This window comes from Chelonoidis abingdonii, chromosome 2, assembly GCF_003597395.2.
Source record: "Chelonoidis abingdonii isolate Lonesome George chromosome 2, CheloAbing_2.0, whole genome shotgun sequence".
NCBI classification, from domain to species: domain Eukaryota; kingdom Metazoa; phylum Chordata; order Testudines; family Testudinidae; genus Chelonoidis; species Chelonoidis abingdonii.
The window spans coordinates 119,916,147-119,937,619 of record NC_133770.1 but is presented as its reverse complement, the minus strand read 5'-3'; the positions used below and the strand labels follow the sequence as shown (position 1 = coordinate 119,937,619).

Here is a 21,473-nt window from a genome sequence, read left to right as displayed (position 1 = left end):
GCGCAAATCAATGCACCACGTTCGGGACTACTGACTTAAACTGAGTGGCTTGAAACCCCACTATACCACGACCCCGCATTTATCGCGATGCAATTTTTTGGATCCCAAACACTGCGTTATACCGGAGTTTCACTGTATGAAAAAGGATATTTAAGTGTCATTCCATTATTGCTGTTTGCAGTATGTGCACCAGAATAAGGTGAACTGCAGCTACATGTAATTATTTTGATTGAACATATAAAGAACACCTATGTCTTTCTCTAACTTCCTGATATGACATTAAAATATAACCTACAATAATAAAATGCAGAAACAAGCAAAAGAGCCAGAGATCCCACACCAAAGCAGGGATTCAGCAGAAAACATAATAAAATCCCTGTCCGTAAGCTTTCCCCAAGTCCCTCTTCCACCTCTACACCATACCCTTCCCTCAGTGTCCTGTGCAAAAATTGGTCTTTGCAGTGTGCCCTAAGTGTCAGAAAATTCACACTATTTTGGACCAGTACAGGAGCAAATCCACAGGCAAGGGAGAATGCCTCGCCAGCAGCAAGCTTTCTTTTCTAATTTGTCAAGCTTCAGCTCAAGCACCTATCTGATATTATTTGTGGAATGCTCTCAGTTACACAGGTCCTGAGTCATTGCATTGTTAATTTTGGCTTATAACACCTTAAAACCTTTTCAGGTGCCAATGGGCAGCTAGTGCATGTACCTGTAATGTGTGTGTTTATCCCTTCTTACTATACAAATTCCATTAGATCCTAGAGTCAATGCTCAATATTAAATTTAGGTAATTTTTATAAGCCATTTTTTTTTTAATTCCTTCAGACTTCTAAATTCTTTGAAATCCTTTACTAACAAAAATGTTCAGAACAAAGGAATCTCACTCCTGAGTGCCATGTTAACTTTGCTTAGGCCGCTTCCTTGAAAGATATGTCAGTAAATGTCTAACAGAAATCTGGACTTGTATGAAAAGTAGCAGGCTTCAATCTTCATAAGATTAGAACGCTGCTTGTTGACAGGGCCAGTCAAAGACGGGAACTGTATTTACCAACTGAGCAAATCAATCTTGAGGAATTTGCAGGTTATGGGTGCTCCCTAAATGGAGGGTATGAGCCCACTGTCAGAATGGGCAATAATCCTACAGGTCATTCACAGCCTCTGAACACACTTTGGCATTGAAAACCTGGCAAATTTGAAACAAATGACTGTGAAATGTGTCCTGTAGGCTGCATTTCATAGATTCATCTGTGCAGTAATTAAAATATACTTGTGTCTCTAGCATCTGTGTTTGTTCTTTGTCTTTATTTTTAAAAAAATAGCCCAAATCTTAGGAAAACTAATGCAAACATTTTTGTAAATGGAACACTAAGGTTACACTGATAAAATGAAGTCAGGAAATGCAGAAATCAGCACATCTGCAGCAATACCTGCACAGTCAGGTGTGCCTGCGGAGGGTCTCCTGGTCCCGCAGCTCCGGCAGACCTCCCACAGGTGTGCCTGCGGAGGGTCTGCTGGTCCCGCAGGTCCGCGCGGGAGGTCCACCAAAGCCGCGGGTCCAGCGGACTGCAGGACCAGCAGACCCTCCACAGGCACGCCTGCGGGAGGTCCTCTGGAGCCGTCTGCCTCCCTCCCAGCGTCCGGCATAGCGCCCCCCCGCGGCATGCTGCCGTGCTTGGGGCGGCGAAATGTCTAGAGCCGCCCCTGCACATATGAAATCATTTTCTTGTTGAACAGATGCCTGAATATATTACTCCTTGTTAAATACTTGCCATAAAATATGCAGGTTGCGTGTCATGGATGATTATGTTGCTGTAGGCACCATAGTGTATGTATTTCTTTTACTTCTGTGCTGCATGAACATTTCTTTTTTAATATAATTAAATAACTAACAAATAAGGAAATAAAGCTTTATTGCATATCAGGAATAGATTTTTTGTATGTGCTTCTGCTGCCCTTGAAATGCAAGGCTTATTGGCTTCTGGAGTGAGTTCGAGCCGCAGGGCTATCGATTAAAGACTCAGGTATAAAACGTGAACTTTGTTCAGAAGTAAATACTGTCATTTGACTGAACTTTATAAATATTTTTCACTCTCTCAAATCGCAGCTGAAAATGAGAGCACACCCATCCAACAATTATTAGAGCATTTTCTTCGTCAGTTGCAAAGGTAGGTCTGCATATTATATAGACAGCTGTATAGATGGTAGCTGATACTTATTAATATGCTGCGTTAGAACCTTCAAATTTGGTTTTCATTTTGGGATGAATCGTTTCAAACTGATTTATAATTTGGTTTACCACCATTGCTACCTTATTGGACCCAGTAAGAGAAACTATTCAAGATTAATTGCATTTAGAAAAGTAGGAACTAAAAGTTTCTGCTATCATTAGTGATTTTATTTTTGCTCTGTGGGCCCTTTGTGTACATTAATTACTTATTTTAGGGATTGGAAACCAACTGTAAACTTTTGTTCCATAAAATGGAATAATCTCTGGTAAAATCTTATGATTTATTCTCTATCTGATTCAAATAGAAGTTCATAATTAATTAGCTGTTAACTCACTGGATGGGAGAGGTTTTTTTGTTTTATAATTTTTTGTAAAATATCAGCTGCGTATAGTCCAAGTCTTTGAAAAATCACTAGTAGATTTCTCCCTTTGTAATAAAACTATAAATTTAATTTGAGACTATTAATCAGCTATTAATTCTAAAACTAGTTAATCAGGAGCACCACTGTTAATTAACTGCTTTAGTAAAAATGAAGAAAAACCCTAATCAAAAAGATGAAAACAAGAGTTAATCCTGGAAGATGTTCAGTGACCACAATGTCTACTGATCTTTTGTTGTTTAAGGGAAACTAATACAAGTATAAATGCAAAATGTATCCCAGTAAATCAATAAACAATAAATAAGTAAATAAACAATAAATAAACAATTAATTTCAAGCACTGTCTTATAAATAAAAATTAGGGCTGTCAAGCGATTAAAAAAAATTAATTACAATTAACCACACTGTTAAACAATAATAGAATACCATTTATTTAAATAGTTTGGATATTTTCTACATTTTCAAATATATTGATTTCAATTACAACACAGAATACAAAGTGTACTGTGCTCACTTTATATTTTTGTTTACAAATATTTGCACTGTAAAAAAAAATCATATTTTTCAGTTCACCTCGTACAAGTACTGTAGTGTAATCTCTTTATCATGAAATTGAACTTACAAATGTAGAATCATGTACAAAAAAACTACATTCTGAAACAAAACAATGTAAAACTTTAGAGCCTACAAATCCACTTAGTCCTACTTCTTGTTCAGCCAACTGCTAAGAGAAACGAGTTTGTTTACATTAATGGGAGATAACGCTTCCTGCTTCGTATTTACAATGTCACCTGAAAGTGAGAAGAGATTCACGTGGCACTATTGTAGCCGTCATTGCAAGATATTTATGGGCCAAATGCACTAAAGATTCATATGTCCCTTCATGCTTCAACCACCATTCCAGAGAAAATGCATTCATCCTGATAACGTGTTCTACTTGATAACCATCCAAAGCAATGTGGCCAGGCGCATGTTCCTTTTCATCATCTCAGTCAGAGGCCAACAGCAGAAAGGTTGATTTTAAATTTTGGTGGTTCGGGTTCTGTCATTTCCGCATTGAAGTGTTGTTCTTAAGATTTCTGAAAGCATGCTCCACACTCGGATCAGATTTTGGAAGGTACTTCAGATTCTAAAACCTTGGGTCAAGTGCTGTAGTTATCTTTAGAAATCTCACTTTGGTACCTTCTTTGTGTTTTGTCAAATATGCAGTTGAAAGTGTTCTTAAAACGAACAACATGTGCTGGGTCATCATCCAAGACTGCTATAACATGAAATATATGGCAGAATGCAGGTAAAACAGAATAGGAGACATACAATTCTCCCCCAAGGCGTTCAGTCACAAATTTAATTAATGCATAATTTTTTTTAATAAGCATCATCAACATGGAAGCATGTCCTTTGGAGTGGTGACTGAAGAATGAAGGAGCATATGAATGTTTAGCATAACTGGTAAATAAATACCTTGCAATGCCGGCTACAAAAGTGCCATGTGAACACCTGTTCTCACTTTCAGGTGACATTGTAAATAAGTAGCGGGCATCATTATCCCCCGTAAATGTAAACAAGCTTGTTTCTCTTAGGCTAGGTCTACACTGAGAGTGGGGAGGTCAACCTAAGATACGCAACTTCAACTATGCAAATAACATAGCTGAAGTCAGCGTATCTTAGGTCAATTTACCTGGCTGTGAGGAGGGCAGCGAGTTGACCGCTGCTGCTCCCCCATCAACTCCGCTTCCACCTCTCGCTGCGGTGGAGTTCCGGAGTTGACAGCAGAGCGATCAGGGATCGATTTTATCGCATCTACACTAGTCGCGATAAATCGATCCCTGATAGATCAATCACTACCTGCCGATCCGGCAGGTAGTGTAGACGTACCCTCAGTGATTGACTGAACAAGAAGTAGGACTGAGTGGAATTGTAGGCTTCAAAATTTTACAAGGCTGTGTTTTTGAGTGCAGTTATGTAACAAATAAAAATCTACATTTGTAAGTTGCACTTACATGATAAAGAGATTGCACTACAGTACTTGTATGAGGTGAATTGAAAAATACTGTTTCTTTTATTTGCCATTTTTACAGTGCAAATATGTGTAATCAAAAATAATATAAAGGGAGCACTGTCAACTTTGTATACTGTGTTGTAATTGAAATCAATATATTTAAAAATGTAGAAGAAAATCCAAAAATATTTAATACATTTCAATTGGTATTCTATTGTTTAACAGTACGATTAAAACTGTGATTAATTGCTATACATTTTTTAATTGTTAATTTTTTTAAGTTATCGCTTGAGTTAACTGCAGTTAAGCGACAGTCTTAATAAAAATATTCCCAAACAGGCTAAATATTCTTGAATTCTCTCTCCCATATCAGCAGATACTTTTTTGTTTTGTTTTAAAGCAACAACTGGTGCTAATGACATAAAATGATATGTTATAAGGAGTAGTGATCATTTTGTTTCCTAGCATAATTATACATATTTTTTTATTCCATTTTTAGGAAAGATCCTCATGGGTTTTTTGCTTTTCCAGTCACGGATGCCATTGCTCCTGGATATTCCATGATAATAAAACATCCCATGGATTTTGGCACAATGAAGGACAAAATAGCAGCAAATGAGTACAAATCAGTCACCGAATTCAAGGTGAAGTGATAAGGATGTGGTTATTTCAAAACATTTTCAATAAAAAACTTTAATTTGAGTCAGATTTTTAGGTGAAATTAGTTCATCAGTCAGGCTTCCAACATGTAATTCATTTATAAATAATTCATCACACTTTCACTTTCTGTTGGTAGGAGTGGGATTATACTCTATACTCTGTATATATCTGTCCTGCTGTCCTAGGGCAACTGCTAAGATTATTGCAGGCGAAGAATGTGTACTACTGATAAACTTACTGTGGTATACAGTTCAGTGCTACAAGGAAATAACATTCAGAAAAACAGGCTGAGAAGAACTTGTTGTTTTAGAGAACTCCTAGATGATCTGTTTAAATCTAGATTAGTTCATTAATGACCAAAAGGTGATGGTGCCCTTTGGAGGCACTTTGTCTTATGTTAAATGTTTGATATTCTATGACATAAATGAAATAATATGTGCTGTTTGTAGAAATTTCAGCTCCGCTTTAACTAGAGAGCTGCTCCATAAGCGTCTCCATAATTCTATGGCAGATACTTTGTATAAGGGCAGGTCTACACTAGAAGTGCTACATCGGTGTAGCTTGCTGCTGTAGCTTGCTGGTGAAGACGCTCTGTGCCGAGGGGAGAGCACTCTCCTGTTGGCATAATTACTCCACCCCTGCGAGAGGCAGAAGCTGTGCTGGGGAAAAGCAACTCATGCCAACACAGCGCCAGTGTGGACAGTGCTTAGGGTGCTGTAGCTTGCGTTGCTCAACGGACTGGCCTGTGTTTTTTTTAAGCTAGTTCGATTTAAGCAGTAATGTAGACCTGCCCTCTGATAAAGAATAATTCTAATTTTAGTTTGTATTATCTTTTTGTTCAGTTAGTGTTTCATTCTTTGATTATTGCCTTTTCCAAGTGATTTACAGTTTGAAATTGCCGGCTAGTATTGGACCAGTGTCTTGGCTATTGAAGACTTGTTTTAGGGGATTTGAGGAAATGGCCTGTTTCACTCCGATTGGGTGTATTTTGGTTCTAGTTACCAGGAACTACGTTGGTGGTATTGCTTGCTCCATTGGTGATGGATGAAAACAAGATGTTCATAGTGATTCTTTTAGATCCGTTAGCTGCCTTGAATATCATTGTTCATAAGGTGGTATTGATGCATCTTTAGAACTTAACAGAGGTTGGCAGTGTTGCTGTTGAGTTGTTCTGTTCCTTTCTTTGAGAGGTCCCACAGGGTGGTATTGGGCAAACAATTACTTGTCTTTCCCAAAGGTGCTCTCATTCGGGATCGTGTAATTATTGTCTCTTGTTCAGTGAAGTATGAGGCCATTATGGGAGTTGGTAAGAAAGGTCTGGGTTGCAGTGTCTTCAGTGTACTAACACTCAGCTTTTGTTTCTGTCTCTTCCAACTCCATTGGTTGATTGGAATGAGCTATTCAGCATCTTAGCAGCAAGGCGTGGGTGAGAGTTGGAAGGCTGCGTTTCAACACAGGCAAGACTGAGATAGTGGTTTAGGCAGAGGGGAAGACACCCTAGAAATTATGACAATTATATCATCACCCCCTGTTAGCAGGGTTGTCTGTCATTTGTTTCCAAAGTCTTCACCTGGGTTTCTTTTTGTAGCTCCAGTTTCTACTTAATACTCTTGAATTAGAGGTTGCCAAGTGTTTCATCTCTTGTACTCGATGAAGAGTTTGCATCCTTTTCTTTCAGATGTGGGTTTCATCATTGTGGTTCATACTTTGTCATCTCAGGTTGCTTGCTGCAGTACATTCTATATTTCTTATGGGCATAGTCCCACATGGAAATTGCAGCTGGTGCAAAATGTGATGGTTCCCTTATTAAGTGTACAGAAAGTACATTACACCAGTATTCCATGATAAGCCCTGACTAGTACACCGCTGCTTCGATATAACACCACCTGATATAACACAAATTTGGATATAACGCAGTAAAGTGGTGCTCCATGGGGGGGCGGGGCTGTGCACTCCAGTGGATCAAAGCAAGTTCAATATGACATGGTAAGATTTTTTTGGCTCCCAAGGACAGCGTTATATCGAGGTAGAAGTGTATTTGATTTTGAGATGAAGTTTGAGCTGTTGGGTTTTACCTATAAAGCCATAAATGTTCATTCTAGTTCTGTTTACAGGAGTGAACTTTAACTGCTGCTACACCAGTTATGACTATCTGAGGTACTTGACCTGAATAAATATTTCCGTGTACGAGAAGAGTCATTCAGAAACATACACGTCAACTAAGGAAAGAGATTGGGTGAGGGGAGCCTGCGGTAGCTTTGCTGCCAAGGAGTGGAACTTATTCCAAGGCCAATAGCTTAGGAAAAGACTCCATACAGCTCTTCAAGAGTCACGTCACGTCACCTCACGTTCACAGTCCCCCATTTCTGTCCCTCAAGTTGTCTCTTTAATCAGAGAGGCTAGAGGCAAATCACTTAACCTCAAGTAGTCACAGCAGCTGTGACTGTGCCCCTCTACTTCCTTAGCATTGTATTGATGGCTTCTGCCTAGGTATCAGAGCAGCACTTTCCCAATCCCTGCTTTGAACCAGGAAATTTAAGAAAAAAAAGATTTATTCTAATTTAAAGAGTTTCTTCTGAGATCAGAATCTGGTTAGGAGTTTAGGTCCAGATTTTCAAAGGTCTTTAGGCGCTTAAAGATGCAGTTAGGCACTTAATAGGGTTTTCAAAAGCACCTAAGTGCCTAACTCCAGTGATAGGCACCTAGGAGCTTTTTAAAATCTCATTAGGCTCCAATCTGCGTTTTAAAATGCCTAAACACCTGTGAAAATCTGGCCCTGAGTCTATAAACTCCAAAGGTTTGTTTTTCAAAAAGGCACATAATTCCCTGCACAAAAGTGCAACCACAGATAGGGTATGTTCATGCACAAATGACCAAGAAATTCTGATTTGCATGAGTAGCTACCTAATTTGTGTGCAGAGAATCATTCAGATCAAGTTGTTTGAACAGCCATCCTTTCAATATTTTAAAGTGTTGGTGGGAGTTACAGCCACCTTTGGGAACCAGTGTTGTCAAGCTAGCACTAATTTAACATGCCCTAATCTAATTTAATGAGGGCCAAGGGACTTGAGTGTTCGCTTTGCGATCTTCTGAAACTTTCATATCCATTTCAAGTCTACAGAAGAATTTTTTTAAATAGTTCATGGATCTCATGTAAAACTGCTAATAATATTTCCATTGGGTTATTGTGGGACATTAATAATGAATAGTGTTCTTTTTTAATGTGCATGGAAAAGAGGTGCACACTTAAAAGGCTTATCCAGTTTACATCCGAATATACCTCTGTTACTCATCTCTTTAGAGAAGTCCAGTCATAAGAAGTAGCAGATTTTAAAGGTGACATGGAAAGCAAAGGAATAAAAAATGTGTTTATGCCTTTTCTACTTTTTTATTTTTATGTTTAAAGAATGTCTGAAAGGTAGTTTCAAAAATGCCTTTACTCCAGAAATTCTGTTCTTTTGTACCCTGTTTCTCTTGAAAGACACTATAGAACTGGAATAGTAACATCAGAGATGTCATGTAATTAAACCAGATTAAGAGAACTGATTTTTATTCAGGCTGTTTTAAAATTCCTTGTCCTGTGCTTTTGTTTACGTTGTTTTAATTTAATTTGGAATAAATGATTGGGAGGGGGAAAATGTCTTTCCTAAAGATTCAGTGACCCAAAAACCTTCAGTTAAGGAGTGAGAGAGGTCACAATACAGATTTGTGACTACTCCATTCCACCACAGTGAGGCCTCCTGGAAAATCAAGGAAAACCTGACTTTATATTCCAGCTACTTCTGAGTTTAAAAAACAAACAAGGAAAAAGTTGTGTGTGCATAAAATAAATAAAATTTAACCTTTCAGGAGTTCACTGAACATCATAAGGAAGCAAAAAAGGTGCAACCCTTTGCAAGTCACTTTCACACTTTTGACTTCTATTCACTTAATGTCTTTGAACACTTATTGGTGTTCTCAAAATGCCTTTGCACTTAATGTGGCTGTCTTCACAGGAGGTTATCTGGAGCTCTTTTTTATGTTCAATTATTGAAGGAGATATGAAGTTTTAGCAACTTCTGTGTTTTGTATTTTTCAGGCAGATTTTAAACTGATGTGTGATAATGCAATGACGTACAACAGACCAGATACTGTGTACTACAAGCTAGCCAAGAAGATACTCCACACAGGCTTTAAGATGATGAGCAAAGTAAGAGATCTATTAAAAACAAAAAGCAGAAAAGATTTGTTAAACTAACAAGGACTATAATCAATCATAGTGATAAACATTATTTCATCCATCTATCATTAATTATAGCAGTGCCCAGCCGTGCTGCTATATTTAATGGCTTGTCAGCATTTCCATTATAAACCTCCTTTCTCTTAGGTCCTGATTATGCACCATTGAAATCAGTGAGAGCTTTGCCACTAACCTTAATGGGAGCAGAAATAGGGCCTAAATCTATATAACCCCCCTATAAAAATTTGTTTCAGACTGAAACTTTGGACACACAGTTTCACTCCAGAAACAAATTTAATGTATCCTATCGATTTTCAATGAGCTGAGCTCTTTTAAAAAGTTTTTATGACTGTAAAAAGATTTGAGGGATTTTTCCCATGTCTGTTACTGTAAAATAGTTGTTAATGTGGACTAGTGTCTATAGGCTACCTTGAATGTGTGTTGCAGTTCAGTTATGGTAAGTCTATATGTAAAATAGGCAGCTGTATCTACTTGTGTAGTCCTTACTTGTTTTTTGATGGTCGGGCTGCAGAAATTCTGGTGCCATGCTACCATGACCAAATCATGTTGCATCACCATTGGAAGTTAAACAATAGGAGCAAAATAAGGACATGGCCATTCCCATCCCATCCCATTATCATAGCATCTTGGCTATGAGGGAAAGGTAAAGTCCCTGCCGCTCTGTCCTTTCTGATTCTAGGAACGGCTGTTAGCTTTGAAGCGCAGCATGTCGTTTATGCAGGACATGGATTTTTCTCAGCAGGCAGCTCTTTTGGGTGATGAAGACACAGCTGTTGAGGAACCTGTTCCTGAAGTCGTTCCTGTACAAGTAGAGACTGCCAAGAAATCCAAAAAGCCGAGTAAAGAAGTTATTAGGTAAAGGTCTTAATGGAAATGCATACTGCTTTGTGGCAGCTATTGTACTCTCGATTAATGCAGCAGGCCAGGCTTGGGTAAGGAGTAGGGAGCAACTCTTTGCAGTTTTGTGTTTGATACTTTGAGGAATACAATGTTAACATGAAATTTGATCACGCAGTAGTTTCACAGGTTGATGATTCCAAATCTATAACCACATTGCTTCTAAGGCCAAATATACCTCCCTCTACAAACTAACCTGACTTGACTGTGATGAATAGATAAATATTTTCTCCTCTTTTACATGCTCTGAAATCAAGATCTGTCTTTATTTTAATGGTGGCTAAAAGCCTCTTTCACCTCCAAGTGTCTGTCACCTTTTCTCATCACATTTCCCAAAAGTTCTTGAAGTTGCAGAAATAGTTCCTGTGAGTAATGTCAAGCCTACTGAGAAATTATGAACTTCAAGTTTTAAAGGGTGACTGTTTTGACACCAAAGTTATGAAATAGATGTTGCAAAAAAAAAAGTCCAACATTAGTAAATAATAGAGGTTTTTTTTGAAACTGAAGGTTTGTGTATCAGGATGCAAATCCTTTAAACATGTTTTATGAGAGTTTTTTTTTCCTTTCCCCTCTTGTTGTTTATAAGGGTCTTTTTATCAAAGGAAACAGTAAAACTAGCAATTTTGTCAAATGAGCAGAGTAAACACACTGGAAAAAATAGTAAACTTTTTTGCAAACATTTTTCAGTTAAGGTAATCTTACTTATTGTAATTAGTAACTATATTAGGTCCAAAATTTCTGGTCAATTATTGCTTTTTCCAAGCTTACAGTGTCCTTTTAAATATAAAAAAAATGTAGAATATAATCTGCCACTGAGCTTTTTGGAACAGCGCTGGTGATTGACAGCTCTGGTAATCAATCATCTTTAGTGGCTAATGGAAGAAACAGGAGATTAGTTTAGCAGTTCTGTGTGTGTGCGAGAGAGAGACAGAGGTGTGGGGTTAAAAATAGAACTCTTCAAATGTTTTGAGTGTTTGCATTGACTGGAATTACTATACAGTAGAACCTCAGAGTTATGAGCACCTGAGTTACGAACTGACCGGTCAACCACACACCTCTGTTGGAATCAGAAGTATGCAATCAGGCAGCAGCCAATACCAAAAAAAAGAAAATTCAGTGCTGTAATAGTACTGTGTAAAATGTAAATGACTAAAAAATGAAAGGAAAGTTTTAAAAAAAGATTTGACATGGTAAGGAAACAGTTCTGTGCTTGTTTCATTTAAATTAAGATGATTAAAAGCAGCATTTTTCTTCTGTAAAGTTTCAAACTGTATTAAGTCAATGTTCAGTTGTAAACTTCTAAAAGAAGTACCATAATGTTTTGTTCAGAATTATGAAAACTTCATAGTTATGAACAACCTCCATTCCCGAGGTGTTTGTAACTGTGAGGTTCTACTGTAGTGGAAGAGAGTTGTACAACAGTGTAAGTGCCAGTGCTTTCATTAATAAAACTGTGGTTTATTTTTCATGGGCTACTTGATGGAATTGAGGAGAGTAAACCGGAAGTAGGATTCTGTTAATGGGAATACAGACTCAACATCATTTACATACAAAATAAGGAGGAGCACCTTCATTTAGGTTTGTACAATGCCTAGCACAGTAGGGCCCCAATTCTGATGAATTCTTACAGGCCCCGTTTCCATAGTATCTGAGGACCTCACAGTCTTTAATGTACTTATTCTCAAAACACAGGCAGTCTGTGACAGAGCAGGGCATTGAGTCTCCCGAGTCCCAGGCTAATACCTTGTCTACTGGACCATCCTTCCTCTTGGTGCTCTACCAAAGTATAAACTCAAATAACTGAATTACTGGTCTCCAATTCCATCCAGGAGATCAAATTCTGAAGTGATCTCAGTGTGGTTTGCACCTTCTCCTGGCCCCCTCAATGTTTATATAAGTCCCTTGGGCTTCATTACTTAGATACACACTCATTTAGCAACTTACATCTTGCACAATCTGAAGGGCATGATCGTGTACCATTATAGTCAGCAGGAGTTCTTTTGCAGTGGGAGCACAACCAGAACCTAAAGGTACATGTTTGTACATTAGATTCATGATAAAAAGGGGAAGAGGCTTTTTTCCAGTAAAATGTTGTGAAGTAAAATTTTCAAATTTTTTTTTCCATTTTTCAAACCTAATTTAAGCATTTAGAATCCTAAGTGCCTAAGTCACTTTTGAAAATGTCACCCATGGTCTTTATAACTTACTGATCAAGTTTCCTGAACAGAAGTGTAGAAATTTGACTCCGTCCAATGTGGAGTGTGTCAGAGAGACCCACGCTTTTAATGTTTTTAAACTATTAGTTAATGGGATTTAATATTATCATTAGGGCTATCAAGTGAGTAAAAAGATCAATCACTTGATTAAGCAATAAAGAATAATATTTATATAAATATTTTTAGATGTTTTCCATTTTTTCAAATATATTGATTTCAATTACAACACAGAATACAAAGTGTACTATGCTCACTTTATATTTTTATTAATATTTGCACTATAAAAATAAAAAGTATTTTTCAGTTCACTCAATACAAGTACTGTAGTGCAATCTCTTCATCATGACATTTGAACCTACAAATGTAGAATTATGTACAAAAAAAAACCTGCATTCAAAAATAAAACAATGTAAAACTATAGCACCTTCAAGTCCACTCAGTCCTCCTCCTCTGTTCAGCCAACTGCTCAGACAAACAAGTTTATTTACTTTTGCAGGGGATAATGCTGCCTGCTTCTTGTTTACAATGTCACCTGAAAGTGAGAACAGGTATTTGCATGGCACGGTTGTAGCCGGCATTGCAAGATATTTACGTGCCATATGTGCTAAAGATTCATATGTCCCTTCATGCTTCCAGCACATTCCAGAGGACATGCGTCTATGCTGATCATGGGTTCTGCTCGATAGCGATCCAAAGCAGTACAGACCAATCCATGTTCATTTTCATCATCTGAGTTAGATGCCACCAGCAGAAGGTTGATTTTTTTGGTGGTTTGGCTTCTGTGTTGGAGTGTTCCTCTTTTAAGACTTCTGAAAGCATCCTTCACACCCCGATGTAACTTGCATGCTGAGTAATTGGAAGGATCACAGAAGGGAAAAAAGATTGGTGTAAGTAGGCTGAAATGAATATTAGTGTAAGGAAATCTAACCGTGGATTTGATTTAAATCACTAGTCAGACTCGATTTAATCATGGATTTCTACATAAAAGTGCATTCTTGTTGGTTGTTATAACCTTAATACATATTCTTCACAACTCAGAGATAGATGTAGGTTTCATTTTTAGAAAGTACACATTATACATATTTAAAGTGATTTATTTTGAAAACTTTTCAGCTTAGTTCTACAGATATATCAGAAAATAAATGATTGCTTATTTCATTTACTAAAGGTAATTGAAGTAGATACTTAATGAAGTCATTGGGAGGTGAACTATCTCCAATTCAACAGGTTAATCATTACTATTTGGAGGATTTTCTTGCCATGCTGTATTAGGAGGAGAACATCACCAAAAAGACATTTAAATTGTTTTATTTAACTAAAACGACGTTATGTATTCTGGATTTTTTTCTTCAAAAGCAAACATATAATATTTTAACAAAACAAGCATTAGATTTTTTTGAATATAGTTAAGCATTCAAGTTTTTTAAATTCAAACTTGTTTTTGTTAATTGTTAACTAAAATAGTTAAATGAAATATTTTAAAAAAAATTAAATCGACTATGTCAGCCAGGTCAACATGAGAAATTTAAAATATTGGCTTCTGCAGCTAACTCAATTGTCTTCACCTTCATTTTCCTGTTTGTTCATAATCTGGAAAAGAAAAACAAGCTTTCCTGCTTTTTCACTTCCCAAACGATTTCTCAGTTGGGAATGGATTAGTCCAAAGGAAGAAAATATTGTTTCTGCACCTGAAGTTTATTATAGTTGGACATCCAGCAGTCATCCCTCCATAATGTCATGTCACAGCCAACTCCTCCTCTTCAGCAGTTAAGGTTTGACCCTGGTACCGAGTATTGAGAATATTTGCAAGAAAATGAGCTGGAGATGGTGCTTGTCTCATTTGTTTTTTTTAAAGCTTGTAATTTAACTCTGTTATTGCATATTTCTCTTTTTAAGATCTCACTCAGTTCCTTCCAAATTTCAACAGCGTCATCAATAAAACAGCTATTTACCCTGCATTTTGTTCAAGGCTACAGAAATAGGCTCAGGGTACTCAGCAATGGTTAACATTTCTCTTAAGCCCAGTGTTGAGAACTTTGGCTGTGACAGGGCCATCTATTTTTTCACGATTTTGTTCACAAACTGTCATCAGATTAGGCCAGTTCTTGCTATAGTGCTCAAAATAGTTCACTACTGAGTTCCATCGTGCGTCTTGTGGTAGAGTTAGCTTGGTTCCTCCCACTTTTTTCAGAGCAGCTGCTGCAAAGTGGTTGTTATGGAAGTATTTTGCAGTTTCAACAACATTAGCCTTTATTTCTGGAACACTGAAGTCTTTGGCTAGGAGTTGCATCAAATGAGCACTGCAGCCATATGTTATTAGCTTGGAACTCTCTTCTAAATTTCTTCTCGTCTTGGATACATTTGCAGCATTGTCTATGACCAAGCTGCATACTGGACTTTTGATTTTTTTCTTCAGTTTGTTATAGTTTTTACTGCTATTTCTCATAAGCATTCCGCTGTGTCTGCATTTCTTGATGTATCAGTTTTCTGTAAGGAAGACATTTCATTCTTCTGTTGTCACACAAGCACATACAATTGGATCATTGTGGACATTGCTCCACCCATCAAGACTCACATTAACAATTTCACCCTGTAGACCTTTTGCACACAGCTCAATTTCTCTTTCATACACTTCATCCAGCAATTTACCTGCGACATCTGCTCTGTTGAGTGGACAGTATCCTGGTCTTAATGACTGAACCATGTTAATGAAGTGTGGGCTCTCAGTCATACGGAAAGGAGAGTTTGCTGCATAAATAAAGCAGGCAATTTTTACATCATTTACTACTTTTTGTAATCTGGTTCTTATGATAAACTTATTGTTTTTGGATGATGGAGATTTTTTTCTTTTTGCTACAGGTAATAGATTGTGGCTATGTGACACACATGATGTGACTGAAACAATATCATTGGCAGATAACTCTGAAACTATAGAAAATGGTGATCTTGAAGGTGAATAGTCTTCAGAATCCTACATGCTGAGGATGGTTTCTCCAAAACAAAATAAGTCAATGCAGTTATTTAATTATTATTACCATACTGCTCATTTAGTATTACTCATTGCATTCACTGACACTCAGTACTACACCTCTACCTCACTATAATGCAACCCGATATAACACGGGTTTGCACGTAGCAGTGGGGGCTCCAGCGACGCTTTAAAGGGTCCGGGGCTTTGGCTGCTGGGAGGAGCCCAGGGCCCTTCAAATCACCACTGGAGCCGTGCCACTGCTACCCCGGGGCTGCGGCAGCGGGGCTCGCCAGCAATTTAAAGGGCCTGGGGTTGCAGCTGCTGCGGGGAGCTCAGGGTCATTTAAATCACTGCTGGAGCCCTGCCGCCACTACCCTGGGGCTGCGACAGCAGGGCTTGCTGGCAATTTAAAGGGCCTGGGGTTGCAGCTGCTGCGGGGAGCTCAGGGTCATTTAAATCACTGCTGGAGCCCTGCCGCCACTACCCTGGGGCTGCGACAGCAGGGCTTGCTGGCAATTTAAAGGGCCTGGGGTTGCAGCTGCTGCGGGGAGCTCAGGGTCATTTAAATCACTGCTGGAGCCCTGCCGCCACTACCCTGGGGCTGCGACAGCAGGGCTTGCTGGCAATTTAAAGGGCCTGGGGCTCCCCGCAGCGGCTGGAGCCCAGATCTCTTTAAATCACCTCCGGAGCCCTGCTGCCCCTACATCAATATCACAGGGTTTCAGCTATAACACAGTAGGGATTTTTGGCTCCCCATGACCGCATTATAGCGGGGTAAAGGTGTACTTTAAAGGTGAAATTGTAAAAGGAAGATCTGCCTATTTCAGCTATTTATTTTTTTATCACAACTGCATCTGAAATGATAGTACAATAGAATAACTACTATATTTTTTGCTCAAACATGAGAGTTCAAGAATAGTCCAGAAGGAAGACAGGCAGTCCTTAAGAAAGAAGTATGAAATAAAAAAGTTTACTAACCTGAAGATTCTGCCTCTTCAGTCATGTTCCTTTCATCGTGTTCAGCGCAGCTTCCTCCTAAGAAAGAACATGTCTCATGATGTTATTTCATTTAGGCAAACAGGCTTTGCATTTCTTTGTTGCACTGTTTTCACTTTGCATGGGTGCCTGTCTTATCCAGGTAGAGGAACTTCATTAAAATATTCCCAAACTGGAGCTCTTTTACGGCCTGCTGCCATTATAGGTTTCCTTTCTAGTGAGAGAATGGTATGGTAGATCTCAAATCAATGAAGGCTACACTCAGAAAGACCTCAAGACTTCTGGAATATGCTGCTCAAACAGTTTCACTTTTGTTTCTACTGCTTGTCCCTCCCTTCTCACATTTATCTTCAGACTTCTCCTTGTCCAGATCTATTCCACCCACAACAATCTTCTATTCATTGAACTTTTTGAAACTTTGCACTTTTAGAGAGAGGTGAGGGACTGACTGTGTACACAAATTTGCAGAGGGACAATAGGGTTGAGGTCTGTTATTTCTCACCTCTATTTATTTGTTTGTTTGTTTGTTTAAAAACATTAACAAGCATGTTATCTCTGGAGACACAAACCGACAGTGTGAGAACTGCAAAACTAAGCATCTCTGATGGTATCTTCTAGACTTAGCACTGAGTCCGATTGGGTAGACAGAAAGATTAACCTAAATAATCTATACAGAAGCCCCTGGAACCGCATAAGTTTGGGTCCCTAATCCATGAACTACTGGAACTCATTTGCAAAACTTTTCTTAAACATTACATGAATATATTGTGTCATACTATAGAATTAGAATTTATAATCCCTATTCCATGATGAGATATCTTTGCACTATAATGTAAGATAGGTTTTTTTTCCTTGAAAAGCATTTTATCAAAAACCTCTGCTTTATTTATTTATTTTTACTTACTGATTTTTATCCATCCAGAAATCTCATTTACAGAGCACCTTACATACCACCTGAGAAATGGCCCATGGTACCGTAGTGACCTCATAATTCATAAGCCTCTTATACCCAAAATTATTCTTTTAAAATTTATATAATACAGAGATGATGCATTCTCTCTGTTCTTCCACAACATTCCCTTTCTACATTTTGTTACATTTATATATGAAGTAGCTCAAACTGTGTCCTCTGTTCCATTAATGTATAGTTCATGGTTCTTCCATTTGTATTTGGCTGTTGGTAGCTATTTTAGTTAAAAGGGTTCAACTGAAAAGTAAACTTTAAAATTCACACTTGCCTTCAGAAACAAGAATGTGTTAGATGTTGATTAATATGAAACAGATGTTTCACTTGTTTATAGTAATATAGAAATGACTAAAATCTTGAAGGAGGTTGTTTTTTTGTCTACTCAGTTGTTTCAGTACTTCAAAATTATGATAGGACTTTTATCACATGCGAGACTTAAACATATAGACAAATTGACCCTGTGAAGAAGACTGAATTTTTAAAAACATTGGCGCTACTTAGCTAGTAGTCACTAAACTCAGTTTGCTATTGTTTTGAAAATGGGTTTGGTTCCATTTTTATTTGAATAATTTGTACTCTGTTTTAGTTGCATATTTGAACCTGAAGGAAATGCATGCAGTCTAACAGACAGCACTGCTGAAGAACATGTCCTGGCCTTGGTGGAGCATGCAGCAGATGAAGCTCGAGACAGGATCAACAGATATCTACCAAACAGCAAGGTCTACAACATGGTCAAGTCTACCATTTTACATAGTGTCTGGCTTGTAAATATTTGTCACATCACAAGAAATAAGTTCTATGAATATTATTTACATTTCCGGAGTGTCTTGAAGTCTGTGGCGGGTGAAATTCACCTTTTATGGAAGACCAGCAAAATGATGTGTCACTTACATCCCATTTAAGCCATTTAATTATGGTTTCAGTGGCTCTTAAGTGGCATCTAGGTCTCATGTCAGTTCCCTGCGGAATTTCATCTGGAGAAAATAGTCAGATAGTTAGGTTAGCTGCTTTGGAGCCTTACCCTTAGAGATGACTGTAACACAGTGGCAGGATTCTCTTCTTGTCTATCATATTAACAGGTAGCTGGAGGTAAATTAGTGTTAGTATGAATTTGAGGGTTATTAGGAATTCTTTCCCCCTTCGGAGTTCATCTTTACATTTTCCTAACTTCCTACTTTAGGTAGAGATTCCAGTGCCCCTCCCTCCCTCCTAAACTCTTTTTGTTCTCTAGTTGCTGACTGCTGCTCACCACACACAACACATTCTTGAGTGATGCTACCTGAAGAACATACCCTGCCATCTGCACCTGGCTGTGTTGATGAGCCTGGGGCACTAACAGCAGGCTAAACTGTCTTGAACCTGGCTCCAGAGATTAGGAGGGTTCAGTTATAACATAGATGGGCATATGTGGGTACACTTACAGGCTGTGTAGTTGTCAACGACATCATTTAGGGGGTCTCCTTCATTAGCCGCCACTAAGCCCAACATAAATGCTGAGCCTAGCTTTGTGATCTTGACAAGTTTGCCAAGCCATCGATGGTGGGGTAGGTGTGACAAGCTGTTTTTGTGGGGTGGGCGGGGCAGGGGGTGCTACTCAAGGTTGTACTGTGAGTTGTGTGGATGCTATAGGAAATAGCAACTTGGGAAATTTTGAAGACTGCAGGACACTCTGCTTATATCAGTAGCTCCAGTCCTCCATTGAGGCAGACATTGAGGTTTACAGCAACTGTTTAATTTTATCATGTGCAGACTTAACATTGTAGTGAAGCTTCAATGTCATTTTCCATTCTACACCCCCATCTCTCCTATGTCATAGGATGGCTTTAGTTGAAAAGGCCCGGGGTGCATGTGCATCCCCCATCCCCATCCCAGTCTATCTTGCTTCTCTGCATTTGGTGGTCGTTGCAAGGGAAAGGTTTGCTGGAGAACTTGGATGATGGGGATGAGGGCATGGTTGGTACCTTTAATGTTACTTACTTTCCTGCATCTTATCTCCCTGACTGTTAGGAGGAATTGCAGTAAGCAAAGTTATTCAGAAAGGGGGAAAGAGGAGAGAAGTTATAGTTTCCTACTGGACCTTCTGCTTCATTGTGTCATTCGAAGGGCATACTGGGAGTTGAGATTATTTGGAAGCCTTCAAATAGACCTTTGAAAGCCACATGCAGCAGCAGTCCTATGTGAAACAGCCAGTTGGTAAACTCTTTGAAGAGGGCTAGTTGATGCAGAATGTAACCAGCTCACAAGAAGAGGGGATGAGAATGTGGAGAAGGAGTAAGTTGCTCCATATGTGCAGCTTTTAAAGCCCAGGCTTTAATACTGGCTAGTACAGACCCAGTGGCTGCAGCCAATGCTATCCCTTCCTCAAACCCTTTCTTGGTGTAGATTGCTGCTCTTTCGTGACATGGAGGTATCATTCTTGTGCATTCCTCCTTCCAAATGTGCATCAACCATTTCATTATATGTAATATGGAGTTTAATAAACTATTTAGAAATAATTTTCTTTGTGGCACTTCTTAGAAACATTTCAAGTACTTTAAGAAAGAAAATCATGAGTTAGAAAGAGAGGGATATTTAACTGGAGATTTAAAGTAATAGCAGCAGGTAAGTTCCAAGTAGAAGAATGAAAGAGCACCCATCCCTCAGATATGAGGAAGAGGCAGCTTTTTGGCCTTTTGGCTCAGATCAAGCATAGTAATATTTCTGCTTTTCTCTGTCATCAACATGTGATTGTGTCTCTGTAAATCCTATTTATCAGTCCTCTTCCTAATCATAGCTTGTCTTTAGACAGTCAGACGTGTGCTCAAGTAGTCCTGATCCTCTGATTATAGTTTTTTCCCCTAAGGGCTTGATTCAGCACCAACTGAAGTAATTGAAAGTTTGCTGTTTCCTTTAACCAGAGGAGAACTGAAGTCCTAAATTTACAGGGCGGGTAGACTTAGAGACAGAAAGATGAATTAGCTCATCTGATTCCTGTGATTCTGTAGCAGTTGGGTGAAGTGAGTGGCAAGAGAGCAGGAAGATATAATGTCCCAGACACAGGATGGAGCAAGTGTTGGAGAGATGTGAAAACAAGCAGTTCACACTGGATTTGGAAATGGATATGTTAGAGGATGGGCACAATGGTTGCATTTACTGGAACAAAGAGCAGTCTAGCCTTGGCAGCGTGGACACCTGTGGTGAAATCTTGGCTCCCGTGGAGTCATTAATGAAATGCCCATCAACTTCAGTGGGGCCAGGATTTCACTCTTACACTTTAAAGAGCAGGGATTTAGGAAGCTCTTGAAGGAGGAAGTTACATTCTCTTGCTGACAGTTAAAAATCCTTATTGTTAGAAGATGGAACAAATGAAACTGAGGTCCAGAATTAATATGGGATTTCCTGCCCAGGGAGCAAGTTTTAGGTCTGAGTTAAGAATAAGTCAGATAAGGGACAAAGTATCATTTGTTCCAAAGGACGTCTTCAATCTTTGAAGCATTCATTAAAAGGAAGTTACTGTACAGCCAGGACTCTACATTCCTTTTTATTGAAAAAGGCTATACAAGTGCAATATAAGAGAGGCCAGGTTCAGCTAGGAAATTTTTTCAAAGAAGCCTGTGTAAACTAAAATCTCAGTGTTTCAAATTTCGATTGTTTTGAGCTATAACAATGAGTATAAGGCTACTCCTTTATCAATATACTTCTATTTACAGATGGGTTATCTGAAAAAGATTGGAGATGGATCTTTATTATTCAATGTGGTTAATTCATCAGATCCGGAAGCAGAAGGTAAGTGTTTAGTTCTTTTAATGATGTATTTCTAATGGTAACTGTGGTGTAACAGGGTAGCTGGCCCCAAAAATGAAACAGGGTCCCGCTCTCCTGTTTCAGTCCAGGTGCGCCTTCGTTTGGTGCAGTGAGAAGGTCGGGGCTGCCTCTGGGAG

The 21,473-nt window shown here is 38.6% G+C and overlaps 1 protein-coding gene across 6 annotated transcripts in view; it reads left to right on the top strand.

Moving 5' to 3' along the window:
• The window catches only part of BRD9 (bromodomain containing 9), a 55,900-nt gene that overhangs the window by 8,944 nt on the left and 25,483 nt on the right, over positions 1 to 21,473 (top strand). The window contains exons 4-9 of one of the 6 annotated variants that reach the window (XM_032765532.2): positions 2,105 to 2,165; positions 5,106 to 5,250; positions 9,345 to 9,455; positions 10,249 to 10,361; positions 18,140 to 18,272; positions 21,243 to 21,318. In XM_032765532.2, coding sequence (XP_032621423.1) covers positions 2,105 to 2,165; positions 5,106 to 5,250; positions 9,345 to 9,455; positions 10,249 to 10,361; positions 18,140 to 18,272; positions 21,243 to 21,318 — 639 coding nt within the window. Of the gene's footprint in view, positions 1 to 2,104; positions 2,166 to 5,105; positions 5,251 to 9,344; positions 9,456 to 10,185; positions 10,362 to 18,139; positions 18,285 to 21,242; positions 21,319 to 21,473 lie in introns of all 6 variants that reach the window. The other 5 variants (XM_032765530.2, XM_032765531.2, XM_032765529.2 and 2 more) reach the window with 5 other exon arrangements.